An 18,224-nucleotide genomic window follows, 5' to 3' on the forward strand; every position below is an offset into this window, starting at 1 on the left:
GGGGGGGGGGGGGGGGGCGCCGGCGGGGGGGGGGGGTGGGGGCGCAAGGTGGAAGTTTCGCCTAGGGCGTGAAACTTCCTTGCACCGGTCCTGCTGACAGTGGAGAGGTGATGAGCAGGAATGCCCTCCTTGCACTATGTGTTAAGAACATAATCCTGAAAACACCCGTGGGAAGGAAAGGCATTGTGCACTGCATATCAGGAACAAGACCCTGTTCTGTTTTAACCTGCACCCACCTGGGCAGGCAAAAAAAGCAGATTCTGCTTTCCGCTGTAAAGTTCTGTCTACATTGTGGTGTTTAGCCTATTGAAAATCCCCTACTGCTGCCATCAGTTCAGTTGAACTGATGGGAGTCCATTGTAGAAAAGGCTCCAATGACCAGACCCATTTTTTCTGCTGGCACACTCGTGAAAATGCATCCAGTTACCGAAGCCTGATGTACGTTTGGGCTCCCAGCAGTTCAGATGAACTGGTGTTCGTAAGTGAAGGGTGGTTTGTTTAATTCCCTAGTGAGGATGTAGATGAAGTCAGCGGTCTGGGGATAAAAAGGCTGAAACAACACCCCTGTTGCTGCAGAGAAGACAGTTTTATGCTGGTGGGGGGGGGGGTATTAACTGCAAGAGGAGGGCAGGTAATATTTCCTTACCCCTGTTTTGGGGGTTATGCAGGGTTAGGTGCAACTATAATTTTTACACTGTGCTTTGGAGAGGATAACAACAGGGATGTGCTGAATCAGCAGGGGTGATGTGATGAGATACAGCAGATAAGGGGGGAGAGAGAGTTGTGAAGGTGGATTTATGCTGTCAAGGAAGGACTTGGTTAAAGAGCTGCTAAAGCCTGTTGGAACTTTTTTTCCCCCTTAACTGATGTTTTTTTACAAGCAAAGCTTTTTTTTTTTTTATTGTATGTCATATACTTTCTGTATTTCTCTCCACTTGCCCTTGATAAATATGGTAGTCTCCATGAAAGCAGGATCTTTCTTTCCATCTGGTGTCTGCTTGTTCTGTTTGTGACTTAAACATTGATTATTGTGAAAAAGATTTTTAATATTAGTGGAACTTGAGTTCATCAACTCCCATTGCCATTTCTCTCGAACTATTAAGAGACAAAGATCTTAATGTCAAACAGATGTGATTAATAATCAAGAACTGTGGAAGAGAAATGAAGAATACAGGAGATGCACAATGGAAACAAAATCATTTTTAAACACAATGTTTTCATGTCATCTATTCTAAAATAGTCCAGGGGAGTTTTGCCTGTGAAATGAGTGCTGAATAGGTCCTCTTTTTAATGAGGTTCTGCAGAGAGAAGAGCATATATTAATTGTGGCTTTAAAATTGCTCCTCTTTTTGTTCAGAATTTTTAGTAGTACAGTGCATTTAATATTGATTAATAATAATAATACTGGTCTCTTGGCTTAATCACTAGATATCAAAGCATTCTACAAAAGAGGTCAGTATCATTAACCCCATTTTAAGATGGAGAAACTGAGGCACAGAATGGTCATCTAAAAGGCCAGTGGCAGAGTCAGGAATAGATCCCAAGTCTCAGTACCAGTTCAGTGCTCTATCCAGTAGACCAGAGGTAGTCAATTATTTTTTGTCAAGGTCCAGACTCCAGAGAAGATAATTAAAAAAATAACAATGATGATGATAATGATAATAATAAGTAAATAAAAAGATTTGGGGGTCTGTTCAAAAGCATCTGGCAGTTAGGGTTTGGCCCGCGGTCTGCCCATTGTACAGTAGACTGTACTGCCTCTCCCATTTGCTACAGTTCAGAATGCTATTGCATGTATTTCAACATTATACAATAGGTGAAAATCTATTCAGAGTAAACAGTTGCTTGGCACTGTACTTCTCTGTGCATTTCATCTCTATTTTTGCAGAGATACAGTTCTTCTTGCTTTGTGTGCTCGTGATGTTTTGCATTGTATTTTAGCATAAGAAAATTCTGGGCCCACTGCTAAAAATCTTATGCAAACAAAGTAGCCAAAGACTTCTAAACTAGCACTATAAATGAATTGATAGGTTTGGTATCTTGCTCTTTAAAATATAATGTTGTTCTTAATGTAGTGATCTCTCTGCAGTGGGTTTTTAATTTAGTCTGTCACAGTGGCTGAAATAATTTTTCACTTTGTGAACTGTAATCAAGTGCCAGTCACAATTCATCGTAAAGTTTAGCACACTTTCTCACTCTAAGCTTACATTAATCTAAACTCCTTTAAAATTTTCAGTTCCGTTTGTGTTGCATCTCTACACTGAAAGAGAATAACCTGCTTTTCCCAGCAGAGTTGAAAATGTGTAGATATTTGGTGGTGGTTTTTTTGTAGTCATAGAAGCCAGACTAGGGGTAGCCACAAGTGCCCTATGTAGTTCTACAGTGACTGTTATCCCATTGAGACAACCGATTATGATGTGTGATGAACAATATCAAACATTGTACACTGGGACCTGTAATCTCTGCATTAAAGCTGAGTACAGCTTCAGTATGCTATGTCTTGTAGCTTGTATGTTGCACCTGTTTGGGCATTCCTGCACTAGCTAATCCTCTAAGCAGTGCTGAAGGCTCATTCTACTGTATTTCCTCCACCCCTCAAATCGCTATAAAAGATATTAATAAATCCATCGCTTTCAATCATTAAGGCTAGACAAACTGTTTTATGTGTAACTTGGAATGCAGTTTGCCATCACCTTGAAAAAGCTATGATGTGGGGAAAGGGAGCTTAATAGCATGGTGGTATTAGAAAATAATTGATAGCACCTTTCATCAGAGGATCTTAAATAATATTACTGTGGTATGTGTTATCCATAAAATGGGGCTAGGGGAAACTGAGAGACACAATTGATGTGCCCAAGATTGTATAGGAATCTGTGGAAGAGCTGGGAATAGAACCCAGATCTTCTGGGCTAAGATTTTTAACACTAGATGCCTAAAATTAAGCTCCTAAATCCTTATTTAGGTGCCCGAATAAGTGGTCTAATTCTCACAAGTGCTGAATGTCCAGCTGTGACAGAATACACCCCTGTAGTCACACCCTACGCACTATTGTAATTATCTTTGTACAAAGTATGCCTTGTAAGGTATGATTTGAAAACTCATTAATTGCTGGTCAATATTGTCCTGGTAAAATGTGTGTGTCAACATAGTATATGAAGTTATAAGATCCCCCTGTATGGTGTTATTAACACACATTCCAAACCCCACAGCCCTACCCAAGCAGAAGTTGGCAAACAGGTCTGTCCTAAACAAAGGAATGTGTGCTCTGGTTAATTTACATTTAAGCAGTAAACAGAGTCATCAAGCAGGAAGGGAATACAAAGGAAGTTGAAGCAGGTGAAAAAACAAGCAGGGAATATCCTTCCACATAGACTCTTTGGCTCCTGGTTCTCAGCTGGAAGTGTTTTTCAGGAGAGGGACTGAAACTATAAAGAGGAGGGACAAACACCCCTAAGCATCCTTCTCGCTCTCTGCCCTTCGCATTCACTGCACCTAAAGAGACAAATGGGGAGAAGTAATTGGACTCTGATGGAGGAATCCTGACCTAGAGAGTTTGGCCAGTAATCTGCTGGAGATGAGAGAGTTTTATTGCAACTAAGAGAGTTTCTTAAATAGATACTAGTAAGAGTTTTATCCTTTTCTTGTAACCATTTCTGACTTTTATGCATCATTACTTAAAATCTCTCTTTGTAATTAATAAACTTGTTTTGTTGTTTTATCTAATCCAGTGTGTTCAAATTGAAGTGTCTGGGTAACCTCATTTGGGGTAACAAGTTGTGTGCATATTATTCCCTTAAAGGGAATGTATTTGTACTGTCCAGGAGAGGGTTGGGCAGTGTAGGACATGTATGTTTCTGGGGAAAATCTGAGACTGGGAGTGTTTTGGGGTCACCTTGTGGTGATTTTTTTTTTTTAAGGCTGGTAAGAGCTAAAGTGTAGCTGACTGGGTGCAGCACACACAGAAACATAGCTGGGAGCGACTTACATGCTGAAGGCTGTTTGTGAGCAGCAAGGCATTGTAAAGGGCACCTCAGGTTAGAGAGTAGGGGTCACACAGCTATTCATTAGTCTAGATCCGTGGTTCCTAAACGTTAACAGCCCGCGAACCTCTGTCACTAAATTGTGAAATCTCGTGAACTCCCTCCTAAAAATGAATATTTTCAGGGATTTAAGTTTAAATTTCCTCAGTGTGATGGATGCCCCAACTGCCGGCCCCGCTCTTCCTGGGGCTCGGGCTGGGGTTCGGGCTGCTGGCTCCCCCACTGATGGGGGCAGGGCTCGGGCTGCCAGCCCCAACTGCCCAGCCCCACTCTCCCTGGGGCTTGGGCTGCCAGGCATGCATGGGGAGTGCTGGGGTTTGGGCTGCCAGCTCCCCCGCTGATCACCGGGACTCGGGCTGCTAGCCCCAACTGCCCAGCCCCGCTCTCCCTGGGGCTCAGGCTGCCAGGCCCCCGTGGAGCGCTGGGGTTTGGGCTGCCGGTTCCCATGCTGATCACCGGGACTCGGGCTGCTAGCCCCAACTGCCCAGCCCCGCTCTCCCTGGGGCTCAGGCTGCCAGGCCCCCGTGGAGCGCTGGGGTTTGGGCTGCCGGTTCCCGCGCTGACCACCGGGACTCAGGCTGCCAGCCCCAATTACCTGGCCCCGCTCTCCCTGGGGCTCGGGGTGTCTGCCCTGCAACCTGGTCCCACCTGCTATCTCCAATATCCGGGGTCCTCTGTCCGCCATTAGTGATTTTTTTTTTCTGGCGAACCCTCTGTAATGTTCTGCGAACCCCAGTTTGGGAACCACTAGTCTAGATTGTACCCTGGTATGTCACACTGGCATCTGTCACTGAAGTGTGTTCCTAGTCCCCTGATTTTACCATTATATATCACTGCCTAGTAGTCATGACATTGACATAAATATTACATGTAAAAATACATAAATACGTTTTCAGAAAATCCAGGAAAAAGGCACAATTCAGAAATAATAAAATACAGCCTAATTCATAACACAACAAATAACCACTTGGTTTTGATTAGTATAACCTGGGGTCGGCAACCTTTCAGGAGTGGTGTGCCGAGTCTTCATTTATTCACTCTAATTTAAGGTTTCACGTGCCAGTCATACATTTGAACATTTTTAGAAGGTCTCTTTCTATAAGTCTATAATATATAACTAAACTATTGTGGTATGTAAAGTAAATAAGGTTTTTAAAATGTTTAAGAAACTTCATTTAAAATTAAATTAAAATGCAGAGGCCCCCGGACCAGTGGCCAGGACCCGGGCAGTGTGAGTGCCACTGAAAATCAGCTCGCATGCCGCCTTCGGCACATGTGCCATAGATTGCCTACCCCTGATATAACCAGTCGCCAGTCAATGGGGGATACTTGTGTGTGTGCTGATTACTACAAGATACAAATTAAAACTAATGTTAAAATATTACAGTCTGGAGTGTTCTTGCTGAAGCTGATGGCTGCACAATTCCTTCATTCACAGTAATATTTGATAATTTGCAGAAGTAATAATGGGTTTCTCATGATCATGTGCTCTAGCAAGTCATCTCTCTAAATTGTTGCTGCATAGAATGTAGATTGTTTGCCCGTGGTCAAATTCAATGTCTGCTTTGTGTATTTAAACTAGAGAGCACAATGGGAGATGTGGTTATGGAGAGAGTTGTTTGCACATTTGTCATATAGTTCAGTGATGTTTAATTCTCCCAGGAATGGGATTGATTTTAAAATATCACTCCTTGCAATGCCCCTGTGCACATGGAGTTGCAGCGGTGGCCTCTTCGTCTTCTTTGGCCTGTAAAATAATGACTGGATTGTGTAAGCTGTGGTTCACAGATATCACTTCTGTCCCCTCTAGAACAGACAACGAGAATGCTTTACTATTATTTTGAAATGGTAGTTCTGCTCTTGCATAACCCTATCCACTGCAGTATTCTGTGGGACAGGCAAGTGTTCCCACTTAATGATTTTCAGAGAGTTAGGTAACATTCCAGCAGGCATGCTGCTCTGCCTCAGAATATTCTCTTTCGCAGGTCCCCAGGGCACTGAGCCCTGTGAGAGGGAGAATTAACTGTGGTGTTAGGAAGTGTGCAGGAGAAGCCCTACTTGTGCAGCTGACAGTGGCTTATATTTTGGCTTAGGGGTGGGTGGGTGTGTTAGTTATGATACAGAATGGATCCCATTGTGGCCAGAGAGTCACTTATGGTCCTCCAGGCACTAAATTGGGGCCTTCAAGGGCAACTGTGAGGGATAGACACATTTTCTTCCTATATGTTTAAAATGTGCTCCCTGAGACATGCCCTCAGACCCTGTGGCTTTGCTTCAGCTTTGATTTATCACTATGGGGGGAAGATTGGGAGCACTGCTTGCTCCACTGCTTTCCCTGCTGCCTCCATAGCAGCTTTGTGGTGAGCCAGGAGTGATCTGCGTGGTTGCTGTCCCTTCCCTGCCATTCCGGGTCAGCACATCCCTGGCACTGCAGAAGAGGGAAGAGAATGGTAGCTGTGGCTACTTCATGGTCTGCTTACCAGCCAGGCTAAGGGAGCTAGGGAGAGCAAGGTAGGAGCTTGACTAGCTGTTCCTCAGCTTAGGAGAGTGCCTAACAAGGGATGGCTCCCCTCTCATCTGCTACCCTCCTCCACCCAGGGTAGTCCAAGAGAGGGAAAAGAAGAGAAGCTGAGAGCAGCATGGGGTCTTCTCTAACTTGTGCTAGCTGCTATGGTCCCCAAGGGACCACCTGCTGGCTAGGGATAGCTGGAGCATGCCGCATTCCTGCCCTTAACAAGCCCCATGCTCTATGCCTGTTGGGGATTCTTTACCCTCCCCTTAGCACCCCCACCCCCACCACATAAATTCCTGGCAGGGAACTTGCAGATGATTTCTCTTCTTTTTACAGTACAGAAAATGAGAGATGGGGATGATGGGCCTCCTGAAATAAGTTTGGCCCTCAGGATGAAAAGATTGGACATTGCTTCTATAAAACATTTGGCTGCAATTCTGCTTTGTTGTTCTCCAATGAAACGAGCTGAAGACAAGTGTGTGTTCTGAATTTAAGTCCTCATTACAAATCTTGCCTTTTCAGGGTGCTGCTGCATAGCAGTGCTCTCTGTGAAGGGTAGTTTAGAAAGAAGGGTCTGGAGACTAAACTAGAGAAGAATTGGGTTACAAGGCTTGGTGTACAGCAGCAGTTCTCAGCCGGGATCCACGGCTTATTGGGGGGTCTGTGAGCCTTTTCAGGGGGTCTGCCAAGCAGGGCCACCCTGAGCCCCAGTACCCGGCGGCTGAAGCTTGGAGTCCTGAGCCCTGCCCTGTGGGGCTAAAGCCCTGACCCTCAGCACTCCCTGCTCTCCCGGACAGAAGGCCTGAGTCCGGCTCCCTGTGGGGCAGAACCCCAGAGCTCTAGCAGAAGCTGCCCCCTGGGGCTAAAGCCCCAAGCCACCCCCCGCCCCATGGGGCAGAAGCCCCAAGTCCTCGAGACCCCCCTCAGCCCTGTGGGGCAGAAGCTCCCACCTGTAGCTGAAACCCAGAGCCCTTCCACCACCACCACCTGCAGCTGAAGCCTGGAGCCGCCCCTGCCCCTTGCAGGGCGGTGGTGTTTTTACAGTATGTTGTTGGGGGGGATTCGGAAAGAAAAAGGTTGAGAACCCCTGGTGTACAGGAAATCCTCCTGTTTTCTCTGTAAGCATGTGCATACATCAAACAAAGTAATACGCTGTTTGCACTTTTCTAAAGTGTTATTACATCTGTACGCTCCCTGTATTACTCAGCTGTTGTCTTCTCTTCCCTTATCTGTGCATCTTATATGCACAGGCAGGCCTCTCTGTCTGGGGTAGGCATAGGGGGGAAGCAATTTTTTTGAAGCTTTAGTTCTTTGCAACCAACTCTTGCCCCATCCTCCTGGAGTTGCGTTGCTCTGGTGGTTGAATGATAGAGCTAGAGAGAGAAAATTACAGTCCCTTTTTCTGAATCAAGCAGTGAGATTTCTATCAGGCTCCCTCTTTTCAAAGCTTCTGTACATTCCTTTCTAGTTTCAGCAAGTTTCTGAATATACTATCGAGAAAATATGCTCTTTCACTGCAGACCATACCAGCTTTAGCTTTGTGTTCTATAAACGTTGCTGATCTACATTCTTCTCATAGATTCGAAGGCCAGAAGGGACCATTGTGATCATCTAGTCCAATGGTTCTCAATCTTTTTGGGCTCAGGACCCTACTCAGACTGCTTTTGTCATGACAGCTGGGCCAAACCTGAGTGGTGCTAGGACCCCAGAAGTTGCAGTCCCTGGAGCAGGGAGGCGAGCCCAGACAGCCACATGGGACAGGAGCTGCCACGCAGTGCTATAACTAGGCATGGTATGATACTGCCACCCTTATTTCTGCGCTGCTGGTGGTGGCAGCACTGCCTTCAGAGCTGGGTGGCCAGAGAGTGGAGGCTGCTGGCCAGGAGCCCAGCTCTGAAAGCAGTGCTACTGCCAGCAGCAGGACAGAAGTAAGGGTGGCAATACTATGCTTGCTGCAGGGCTTTTATCTTCTACAATTTTTTTCATATTTTTGTCTGTCTGTCTCTCTCTTCCCCCCCCCCCCCCCCTGCCCCCCCCCTGCTTTGTGCCCTGGGTGGCTGGCCAGCTCACCCTGCCCTGGTTACGGCCCTGCTGCCACATGACCCTTCGAAATATTCTGGCAACCCAATTTTGGGTCCCAACACATGGGTTGAGAAACCTGTGACTTCCTGTGTAACATAGGCCATAGAACTTCCCCATAATTATTTCTAACGCTAACCTTTTAGAAAAAATACAATCTTGATTTAAAAATTGTTGGTGATGGAGAATCCACCACAATCCTTGGTAAATAGTTCCAATGGCTAATTTACCTTCATTGTTAAAAGTTTGCTTTATTTCCAGTCTAAATTTGTCTAGCTTCAGCTTCCAGCCATTGGATCATGTTATATCTTTATCTGCTCCATTGAAGAGCCCTTATTAAATATTTGTTCCCCATGTAGATATTTATAAACTGTAATCAAGTCACCCCTTAACCACCTTTTTGTTAAGCTAAATAGATGGAACTCCTTGAGTCTATCACTGTAAGGCATGTTTTCTAATCCTTTTAATCATTCTTCTGGCTCTTCTCTGAACCCTCTCCAATTTATCAACATCCTTCTGGAATTGTGGGCACCAGAACTGGACACATTATTCCAGCAATGGTTGCACCAGCGGCAAATATAGAGGCAGTGCCGATGCTAGCCAACTGGGGACCCGAAGCAGGAATATTTTGCCCCCACCCCACATACTAATAATTAATAGGTGGCCCCTTTGAATTGCTCAGTGCTCTAAGCAGTTGTTTAGTCTGCTTATGCCTAGCACCAGTTCTATAATAGAGGTAAAATAATCTTTCTACTCCTACTCTAGATTCCCTTGTTTGTGCATCTAAGGATTGCATTAGCTCTTTTGGCCACATCATCACGCTAAAGCTTGTAGTCAGATGATTATCCATCACAATCCCAAAGTCTTTTTCAGAGTCACTGCATTCCAAGATAGTCTCTCCCCCCCCTCCCCCATCCTGTAAGTATGGCCTACATTCTTTGTTCCTAGATGTATACATTTACAGTTAGCTGTATTAAAACCCATGTTTGCTCGTGCCCAGTTTACCAAGTGATCTAGATTGCTCTGTATCTGTGACTTGTCCTATTCATTATTTACCACTCTCCCAATTTTTGTGTCATCTGCAAACTTTATCAGTGAGAATTCTATGTTCCCTTTCAGGTCATCGATTGATAATGTTAAATAGTATAAGGGGCCAAGAACAGATCCTTGTGGGACCGCACAGGAAATACAACTGCTCAATAATGATTCCCCATTTACCATTACAATTTGAAACCTATCAGCTAGCTAGTTTTTAATCCATTTCATGTGTGCCATGTTAATTTTATGTTGTCTGAGTTTTTTAGTCACAATATTATGTGATACCAAGTCAAATGGCTTAAAGACTTCTAAATATATTATGTCAACACTATTACCTTTATCGACCAAAATTGTAATCTCATAAAAAAAATACCAAGTTAGTTTGACAGGATTTATTTTCCATAAACCCAGGTTGATTTGCATTAATTACATTACCCTCTTTTAATTCTTCATTAATTGAGTCCTGTATCAGCCGCTCCATTATCTTGTCCAGGATCAATGTCAGGCTGACAGGCCTATCATTACCCAGGTCATTCCTTTTGCCCTTTAAAAAAAAAAATAAATAAAGTACTTCAAGACTTATTGAAAATCCACATTAATGGTTCAGTGAGATCCTCAGCCAGCTCTTTTAAAATCTTGGATGCAAGTTATCTGGACCTGCTGATTTTAAAATGTCTAACTTTAGTAGCTTCTGTTGAACATCCTATTGAGATACTAGTGGCATTAACAGTGTTCTCATCAGCATATGATGAGATTATATTATCTGTTCCCCCACCCAATGCAGAACAGAGAAGTGTTCAATAAATATTTGGGGTTTTTTTCTGTATTATTATTGGGAATTCTACCATTCCCATCTACTAATGGACCAATACCATTCTTGGGATTCTTAAAACTCCTTATTTGTCCTGTGACATAGTGCAGGGGGTGAACTGGTGAGCCTGCACTCTAATCATTCAGATGTTAATTAGTTCCCTTTGAGAAAGCTGATGGGGGTAATCAGACAATCGGGGCTGGCCAGCTAAATGGGAGAAGGAGCCAATTACCTCATCAGACCAAGGCTGATTAAGAGACAGGAAGGACATGCCAAAGAGGAGAGAGGGGATCAGGGCTAGTTGAGCTCAGCAATTCGGAGGCCTCAAGAGTGGGAGACCTCTGTTCCCCTCAGGTCTTGGGGAGAGGGCCAAAAAGCACAGTTGGTGCTGTAAATAGATTTTTCACAGGGGCTGTTGTAGAAATGGTGGAGGGAAATAAATAAAATAAAAGGGTATGGTGAATGTACAACCACTGGAGTCCATACAGTTTCTGCAGGGAAGAAGGCAGGAGTGGAGCCATGCCCTGTGACAGTTCTGAACTCTGCTAGCCATAGATTTCTCCTTGCTTGCTTTTCTTATCCTTGTACTAGCCCATTCAATTTCTGAATTAATGTAAAAGTTTACATATAAAACAGCTGCCCATGAGCAAAGCGTTTTTTGTTTTGTTTTGTTTTATTTGTGTTTGTTCTGGATGGGGAGAAAAGTAACATTTTTAGATGATAAACTTTATTAGGAAGAAAAATCAAACTTTCTACACTTAAGCAGGCATAACATATCTGTGTTTGGCACGAAAACTATAATGTTGAGATCTCTGCTGTTGCAAGATATTACTTTGTGGAAAGTGGGGTAATAGTGAATTATTCAGAAATTGTCTAAAACATGTATAATAAAAGATTAGACACTATTGCAGGAATGCTAGTACCCATCTAAAAGTCACTGTCTTCCCATTTAGATCTTGAATACATAATAGCTTTTTTCCCTTTTAATAAAAAGTATTAATCTTTTACTAGAAAAGGATATATCAGATGCTAGCCACTGGGGATATAAATGGATTGCTCAAAAATGAAGTTTTACCAGATAGGGAGGTATAATGATCCAAATCAGGAAAACAGAAATCCCCAGACCAGGAATACCCTGATGTGGAAGGGGAGAGGAATAAATTTAATTACAGTCAGTGGATGCTATTTTTGACTACTCAAAGTGAGCTTTGGGCAATGGGAAGGAAGTCCTGGAAACAATGAGTTTTTCAGGGAGGCAGAGATGGGGAAATGTTTTTATAGACTAGAGATGTGCCGAAACTTTTGAGTGACTTAGTCATTTAAAAAAAAACACCCATAAGCTATAAATAACCAATCAAATTTAGATTAGGCTTTTCATATGGTGAGTGTAAATATTCTGCTAAAAATAGGGCCACAAACTTCCCTTTTGATCTTTGGCAAGTCCGTTTACATCTCTGTACCTGTTTCCACATCTGTGAAGTAGGCATGACAATACTTCCCTACCCAGTGGGAATGAAAATACTTCCTTACTTCCCAGCGTCATTGTAAGGCTTAATTGGTTAATGTTTGTGAAATGCTCTCAGGTCATTTTTTGGGGTGGCTCTAATAGTTCAAAGTCCTATTATTGGCATGGGATTTCATGAGTAGCTTCTCTGTCTCTGACTCAGCTATTCTTCTTGCTTCAGTGTGTGACAGGGGCCAGGGCTTGATGGACAGTATGTCTCTGTGCGCAGCAGTCTAATTACTTTGCAAACTTCCTTAGAAATGGGGTCACCTGATCTGAAAGCGGGCAGCATTTCTGGAGCTAGTGCATTGAATGGGTTATTCATTCCCCCCTCCCATCGTGTGAGGCGTAAAGCGAACAATTAATTCCCCGCAGGCGGCTCTCTCTGAACTTCCAAGGGGAAGAAGAAATGTTACAATGGGAGCTGCACAGGGTTCCACCAGGAGCAAACCAATTGGACCAGCAGGGGGGAGGGAACAGGTTTGTAACAAATATCCTCAACCCATCCCTACTTCCCTTCCTGCCTGATTTCCATTCAGCTCAGGGAGGCTTCTTTTGTCCACTTCCCCGTAGGGTAAAGCTGCTGTGAAACAGGGAGATGTATGTGGTTAAGCGACACCCCTGCACAGAAAATGGTAGCGACGTACAGTACAGTGTGTTGCCCCAGGGTGGTCGCACTTGGCGATGGAAGGGTTAGTTACAGTTGCATCGTGGATCTGGGATTAACAGTCCCAGGGGAGGGTGGGGGTGCGGGGGGTTCTGGGGGAGGGATCTCGAGGAAATTATGGCCCAAAGAGCCTGAGTTTGTTTAGAGTAGCAAAGTGCAGCTAAGAGACAAGCCACTCCAAAAGGGGGGTGGGGTGGGGGTGGGGTGTGTCTGCATCTCCCCTCCCAAGTGCGATACCCCAGAGATGCTGGCCAGAGGAGGAGATCACTTGCTGTACCCTGGGCGGGAGCTCTCAGCATGGCTCGGGGTAAATGTGCTCTGTTTTGGCATAATTTCTCTCTCCCTCCCCCTCTCGTTTAAGGGGGTTCTGTGAAGCTGGAAGGAGTTCAGGGGACTACAGCAGAGATGCTGATCTGCTCAGCCCTGCTGTAGCTGGAACTTTCTTAGTTGGCAGGCACAGTTACATCTATAGCAATAAGTCTTTCAATGAATAAAAAGCTGACTATAAAGTTACTTGACTGTTGACAATGGTAATTTTTGTAACAACAATATCCTGCCTTTGTTGACATAAATGCTGCCCTGGTCCTGTTTTCCTCCCCCATTGGTGGTGAAACTCTCTTTGGGATGCATTTGCTTTGTTAATTTCATAGCACTATATGTTTGCATGGTGCTTTAAACAATACAAACAGAGAGGAATTGTGGATATGAGGAAAAAAAAGTTTCCAGTTATTATGGGCCTGAGTTAGGCTGATTTGTTCTGCTCCAGCAATCGTAGATCTATTTTCTAACTCTTTAGCAGCAGCATGGGTTAATGCTGAAGGATTATGAAACTCCTGGATTTTCAGTTAAATCAAACCCTAATGAGCTTTGTTGTAATTAACATCCTTCCTGGAATGCTCTAAAATATGTTATGGTTTGTTTGTTTTTTTGGTCTGAGATTCAACTTCAATTGCTTGACTTCATGCATTCTATATTTTTAAACATATTATTTGTGCTCTGGACAAAGATAGTTCTTACTGGGAGTAGAGAACTACTGTACATGTAAGCCATTAACTTTATTTTTTTTTAAAGAAAATAATTTGCACAATTCATGCAAAAGTATTTGCTTTTTTTGCACTCTCCCAAACTAAAATAACTGACTTAAGTGTTGTACAATTAAATTTCTTTTTTGTTTTTGGTATACATGGATTGTGGGACTTGGGGGGCTAAGGTGATTATTAGTGTGAAATACAGTTTCTTATCTCTAGTTCCCCAGTTAAAATATGACCAACAGCCACAGTAAATAAAAAGTAACTTGTTTAGTGATTTGTGGAATCAGTTGGTAGTCTCAGACCATTTCCTGTATGTTTTGTGGTAGGATTTTTGTATTTTGTTTTTAGTAAGTATATAATATGTTAGTATAGTAATATGGACAAACATCAGCTGTCACATAAACTATAATTGTTTTCTTCCTGTGTTAAAAAAAATAAAATAAAAACCACCCTTGAAACATTCAAATTAGATACATAAGTAATCTGTGTAATGCTGTGCTCCCATTACTGTTACCCTATTCTCCCCATCCTACTCTCTTTGTCGTCTGCTGCACCCACCTGTTTCAACTTTCAAAATCAAGTTTGTAGTTTTGGGAGAAGAGATGATCTTTCACAATATGTCTGTACAGCACCTAGCACAATCTTGATGTGGAGTCTCTGGGGGCCACTGTAGCAGAAATAACTACAGTTACCTCTGCTGCTAGACTGAATATAGACATATAAGCCCTTGTGAAAACCGACTGATTATCTTATCCCTAGGAGTGGTCCCTCTAGGCTCAATTGTGTCCCTCTAGGCTCGATTTGAGCTACACAGATCAAGGTGAGTGTTGAAGCTTGACCTTGCACAGCCACAGTGTCTGTTCTGGTAGCTCTGGGATCTGAAATCTAGAGATTGGCACTGTGCACAACGATTGCTTTCCTCACTTAAAATAAATAAAACAATTGTGCATATTTTCAGTGTCAAAAATGAAGTTATTCCTGGAATAAGACATTCTATGATGAGATTCAGCTCAATAGCCCACTCTTAAATCTCAGAAAAAAGTTCTGTGATGGGAAACTTTGATTAACTGCCGTAGAGCAGTTCTGAAAGCACAGCTATGATTCAGCCTGTGAGAATTCAGATTTTTTATTTTTTTTTTTCATTTTAGGAAACCATTTTTCTACATGAATTATTTTACCTAATAATACCACATGTTCAAGGTGTTAAGGGGGCCTGTGGAGTTCTGCATTAATTTAGGGAATCATGGAACAGTTTATCTCTTTTCCAGTCATTTCAAACTATTTAGATGGCAGAATAGGGCCCTAACTGGCCAACCGAGAATTTCTCTAGAGCAGATTGCAGAAGAGTTCTCAGCTGGCATAAACCCCACATCAACTTCCCCCAAGCTGTGGTGTAGGACACAAGTTAGGGGAGGGGCAGACCGCATCTGTGCTACACCATTTCATAACTGGCATGGTCCCTTAGAGATCATCACCAACAGGGGTAAGTTAGAGCAGCCCCAAAACTGTTCTAATTTACATGGATGGGCTGTGGCTGGAGCAAATGCATCACGAGAATCAAGGATGTGAAACTTGCTCCCTTATGCCCATCCCACACTCAACCAAGAGAGGATGTCAGCACAAGGAGGAAACTGCCTATATTTGTAGAAAGACTACATGTACATTGGTGACGCTTATTTAACTTCTGGTGAAATTCTTCAACACTGATTAGCTGTAACTGACCAGAGTTCAGGGAGGACCAAATCCACTTCCGTTGTCCTCATATTTTCAGAGCTCAGCATGTACGAAGCTAGACTAGTGATTTTTAGTGTAATTGTGAGATTTACTGTCAAATTAGTATTTGATGGGAGAGAAAGATTAAGAGTTTAATAAAATGGATACAAATTTTATTACTGCTTTCATTGGTGTGAGTAGAATTCTGGAGCTGTTGAATTCTGTGGCAAAACTTCCATTGACTTCAGTGGCACCAGGATTTCACTCTTTGTCTTTATTTGCACTGTGCCACAAACTTTCTTTGCCTTCAGTATCTGATGTGGAGTCAACATCAGAGGAAAATTTGATACTGTCAGGTATCCATTGAATGAAGAGGCTGTTTGAAATAGTTATGATTAGAAAGCCAGTCACTCTTTGAATACACTGCACTCTCTCTTTGTTTTATATATAGCAGGAAGGGACTAGATGGCTCAGGGATACAAAGTTTCTCATCGTTCCAATCCAGCACAGCACCATAATGACTTATGGCAGACACTACGTAATGGCGGTTGGTCTCAGTCCAGCCGCAGGTTCCCATGTCACCAAACTATCGTTATAACTGGCAGAAAGAATGGAAGGATTGAGCTACTCTCTTGCCCATTAAGGTGATTCTTTCTTTTAAAATATGTTCGGAGGCTTGTGTTTCTGTTGTCCCATTTTGTGGACAGAGAATAAAACTTAAGTCTCCAGTGCAATCAATCTGATACCTTTCATGAGCATATTAACTTATGATATTTTAAAAACTCATTGTTAATTATGTTCCTCATATGCTGGTTATTAATGGACAGAATAACTTTTCTCTTAGATAAAAAGGCATCTTAGGCATCATCTTTCCATTTTGTGTTCTTTAAAATAATCTAAAAATGTATCTGAAATTTTCTTTTCGTAGTTTTATGCATATATCTTGTCCTTTGAAGATCTTTATTTAAAAAAGAGAAAAGGTGGCCACAGTTCCCAGGTATTTCTAACAATGAGTCATGAGAAAAGAGAAAACAACGGAGGCACCAGAGCGCTTTTCAAACATATTAAGGTCTTTGTACAACAGGGGTAAGGCAACTTCATTGGGATTTTATGTAAATGATATTGTAGAATTTTTTTTAAATTTCCTTTCAGATTAACTGAACTATCTCTTTGAAAAAGTTGTTCAAAATCCTAAATCACTGACAGAATTAATAGGTGGACTTACAATACAAATACATTCATTTTAAAACAGTATTTTGAAAATACTTTCACCCGCCAGACATAAACTCAGAGTTCTGTGTTTTTCCTACCAGCATTGATTACATCTTTCTGTAAATACCTATCATAGAGGAAAATTCTGCTCATGAATTCATGCCCGTAGCTTCCACTGTATGATTTGGTATGTATGAATGATATATATTTATTTAGATTTATAAAATAGCAAGAAGTGCCTTTCTGAATACTCCAGATCCTCTGTCAAATACTTTAAAAATAAAATAGAGAGGTAATACTAAATAACCAGGCAGCACAAAAATGAGCCAATTTCTTCATCTTCCAAAAACATACCACTATCAATATTTGCTTCATCAACAGCCCTCCACAATATGTGTGCCTTGCAAGATGTCCTGCTGATATACAGTCAATAGCAACAAAAGAGATTAATGGCAAGATAGTCTTGACCTAATGGTTTCTTGATATAGCTGCAAGAAGTGAGATGCATATATATTATTCAGTTATAGTTTAAATAATGTACATATGCAGTATATGATGTTAGTCTTCCCTTTACTCTCTCTTCTTCAGTCTGTGTTGACAAGGCATTTCAAAGGCTCTTATCTGGTAAAATGTCACTTATGAAGCTTGAGAAATTTTGAGTGTCTCATGTGCTTGTCAGGGGGTACTTGGGTCATCCAGTTATGCTGTCATACCAGGCTTCACAAAGAGATTGTGGGAAAGTAAATTGTTGGCTTTTTTTTTTTTTTTTTTTTTTTTTAAGCTGTGCTACTTGCTTCCAGGCTCAGCAGTTGGCTGAAATTACACCTTGTTCTCTGTTCCAAAGCTGACACTGCAAACTCTGTCTGCTATTGTGAAATTATTTGTTGTCGTCTAATGGCCAGGGTTCTTCTGCTTAATTCAGAATATTTATTTGAGATGGACCTATCTCAGGATATCTTGGTTCCACCATTAAATGGTTTTATGGATAACCCTCAGTTTCACATGCAATAATCTAGTTGAGTTATTCTAGAGGTAAAAATAGGGATGCTTTTAGATGTTCTGCAATATCAATTTATTTTTAAACAATTATTTATATTATTACCATGAGGATAGCTCAGCAAATCAATAGGGTATGTAACAAGTACAGTCTTGCATTCGGATGCCACTGAAACCTTACATTTCTATAACTAGCTTAACACAAGCATGTGAACTATGTTTATTGTTCAGTTTATCATAATGTTGTTATAGTGATGCTACAGTCCGGGCTGGTGCAAGGAAGTTTCGCTCCCTAGGCGAAACTTCCACCTTGCGCCACCCCCGCACCCAGCTAACCCCGCCCGCTGCAGCAGCTAACCTAGTCCGCGACCCCTCCCACCCGGGGAGCCAGCCCCCCCCCCCGCCCAGGGCCCCCCCCCCGGGGGAAAAACCCCCCCCCCCCCCCCCCCCGCGGAAGCTAACCCCGCCCAGGGAGCCCGCCCTAGCTCACCTCGGCTCCACCTCCTCCACTGAGCACGCCGGCGCCGCTCTAATTTTCCTCCCCTCCCAGGCTTGCGGCGCCGATTGGAGGAGAATTAGAGCAGGGCCTGTGTGCTCAGCGCGCCTCCCCTCCCCCCTCCC

At 42.8% G+C, this 18,224-nt stretch overlaps 1 protein-coding gene across 3 annotated transcripts in view; it reads left to right on the forward strand.

The window, feature by feature from the left end:
• Nucleotides 1–18,224, forward strand: part of TJP2 (tight junction protein 2) — an 88,281-nt gene that overhangs the window by 21,005 nt on the left and 49,052 nt on the right. Inside the window, exon 1 of one of the 3 annotated variants that reach the window (XM_034773396.1) lies at nucleotides 12,847–12,958. The exons of the other annotated variants lie outside the window; for them this stretch is intronic. Coding sequence (XP_034629287.1) covers nucleotides 12,896–12,958 — 63 coding nt within the window. The 5' untranslated portion in view covers nucleotides 12,847–12,895. Of the gene's footprint in view, nucleotides 1–12,846; nucleotides 12,959–18,224 lie in introns of those variants that run through there. 3 annotated transcript variants of the gene reach the window in all.

The sequence above is a fragment of the Trachemys scripta genome, chromosome 6 (assembly GCF_013100865.1).
Source record: "Trachemys scripta elegans isolate TJP31775 chromosome 6, CAS_Tse_1.0, whole genome shotgun sequence".
In the NCBI taxonomy this organism is placed as follows: Eukaryota; Metazoa; Chordata; order Testudines; family Emydidae; genus Trachemys; species Trachemys scripta.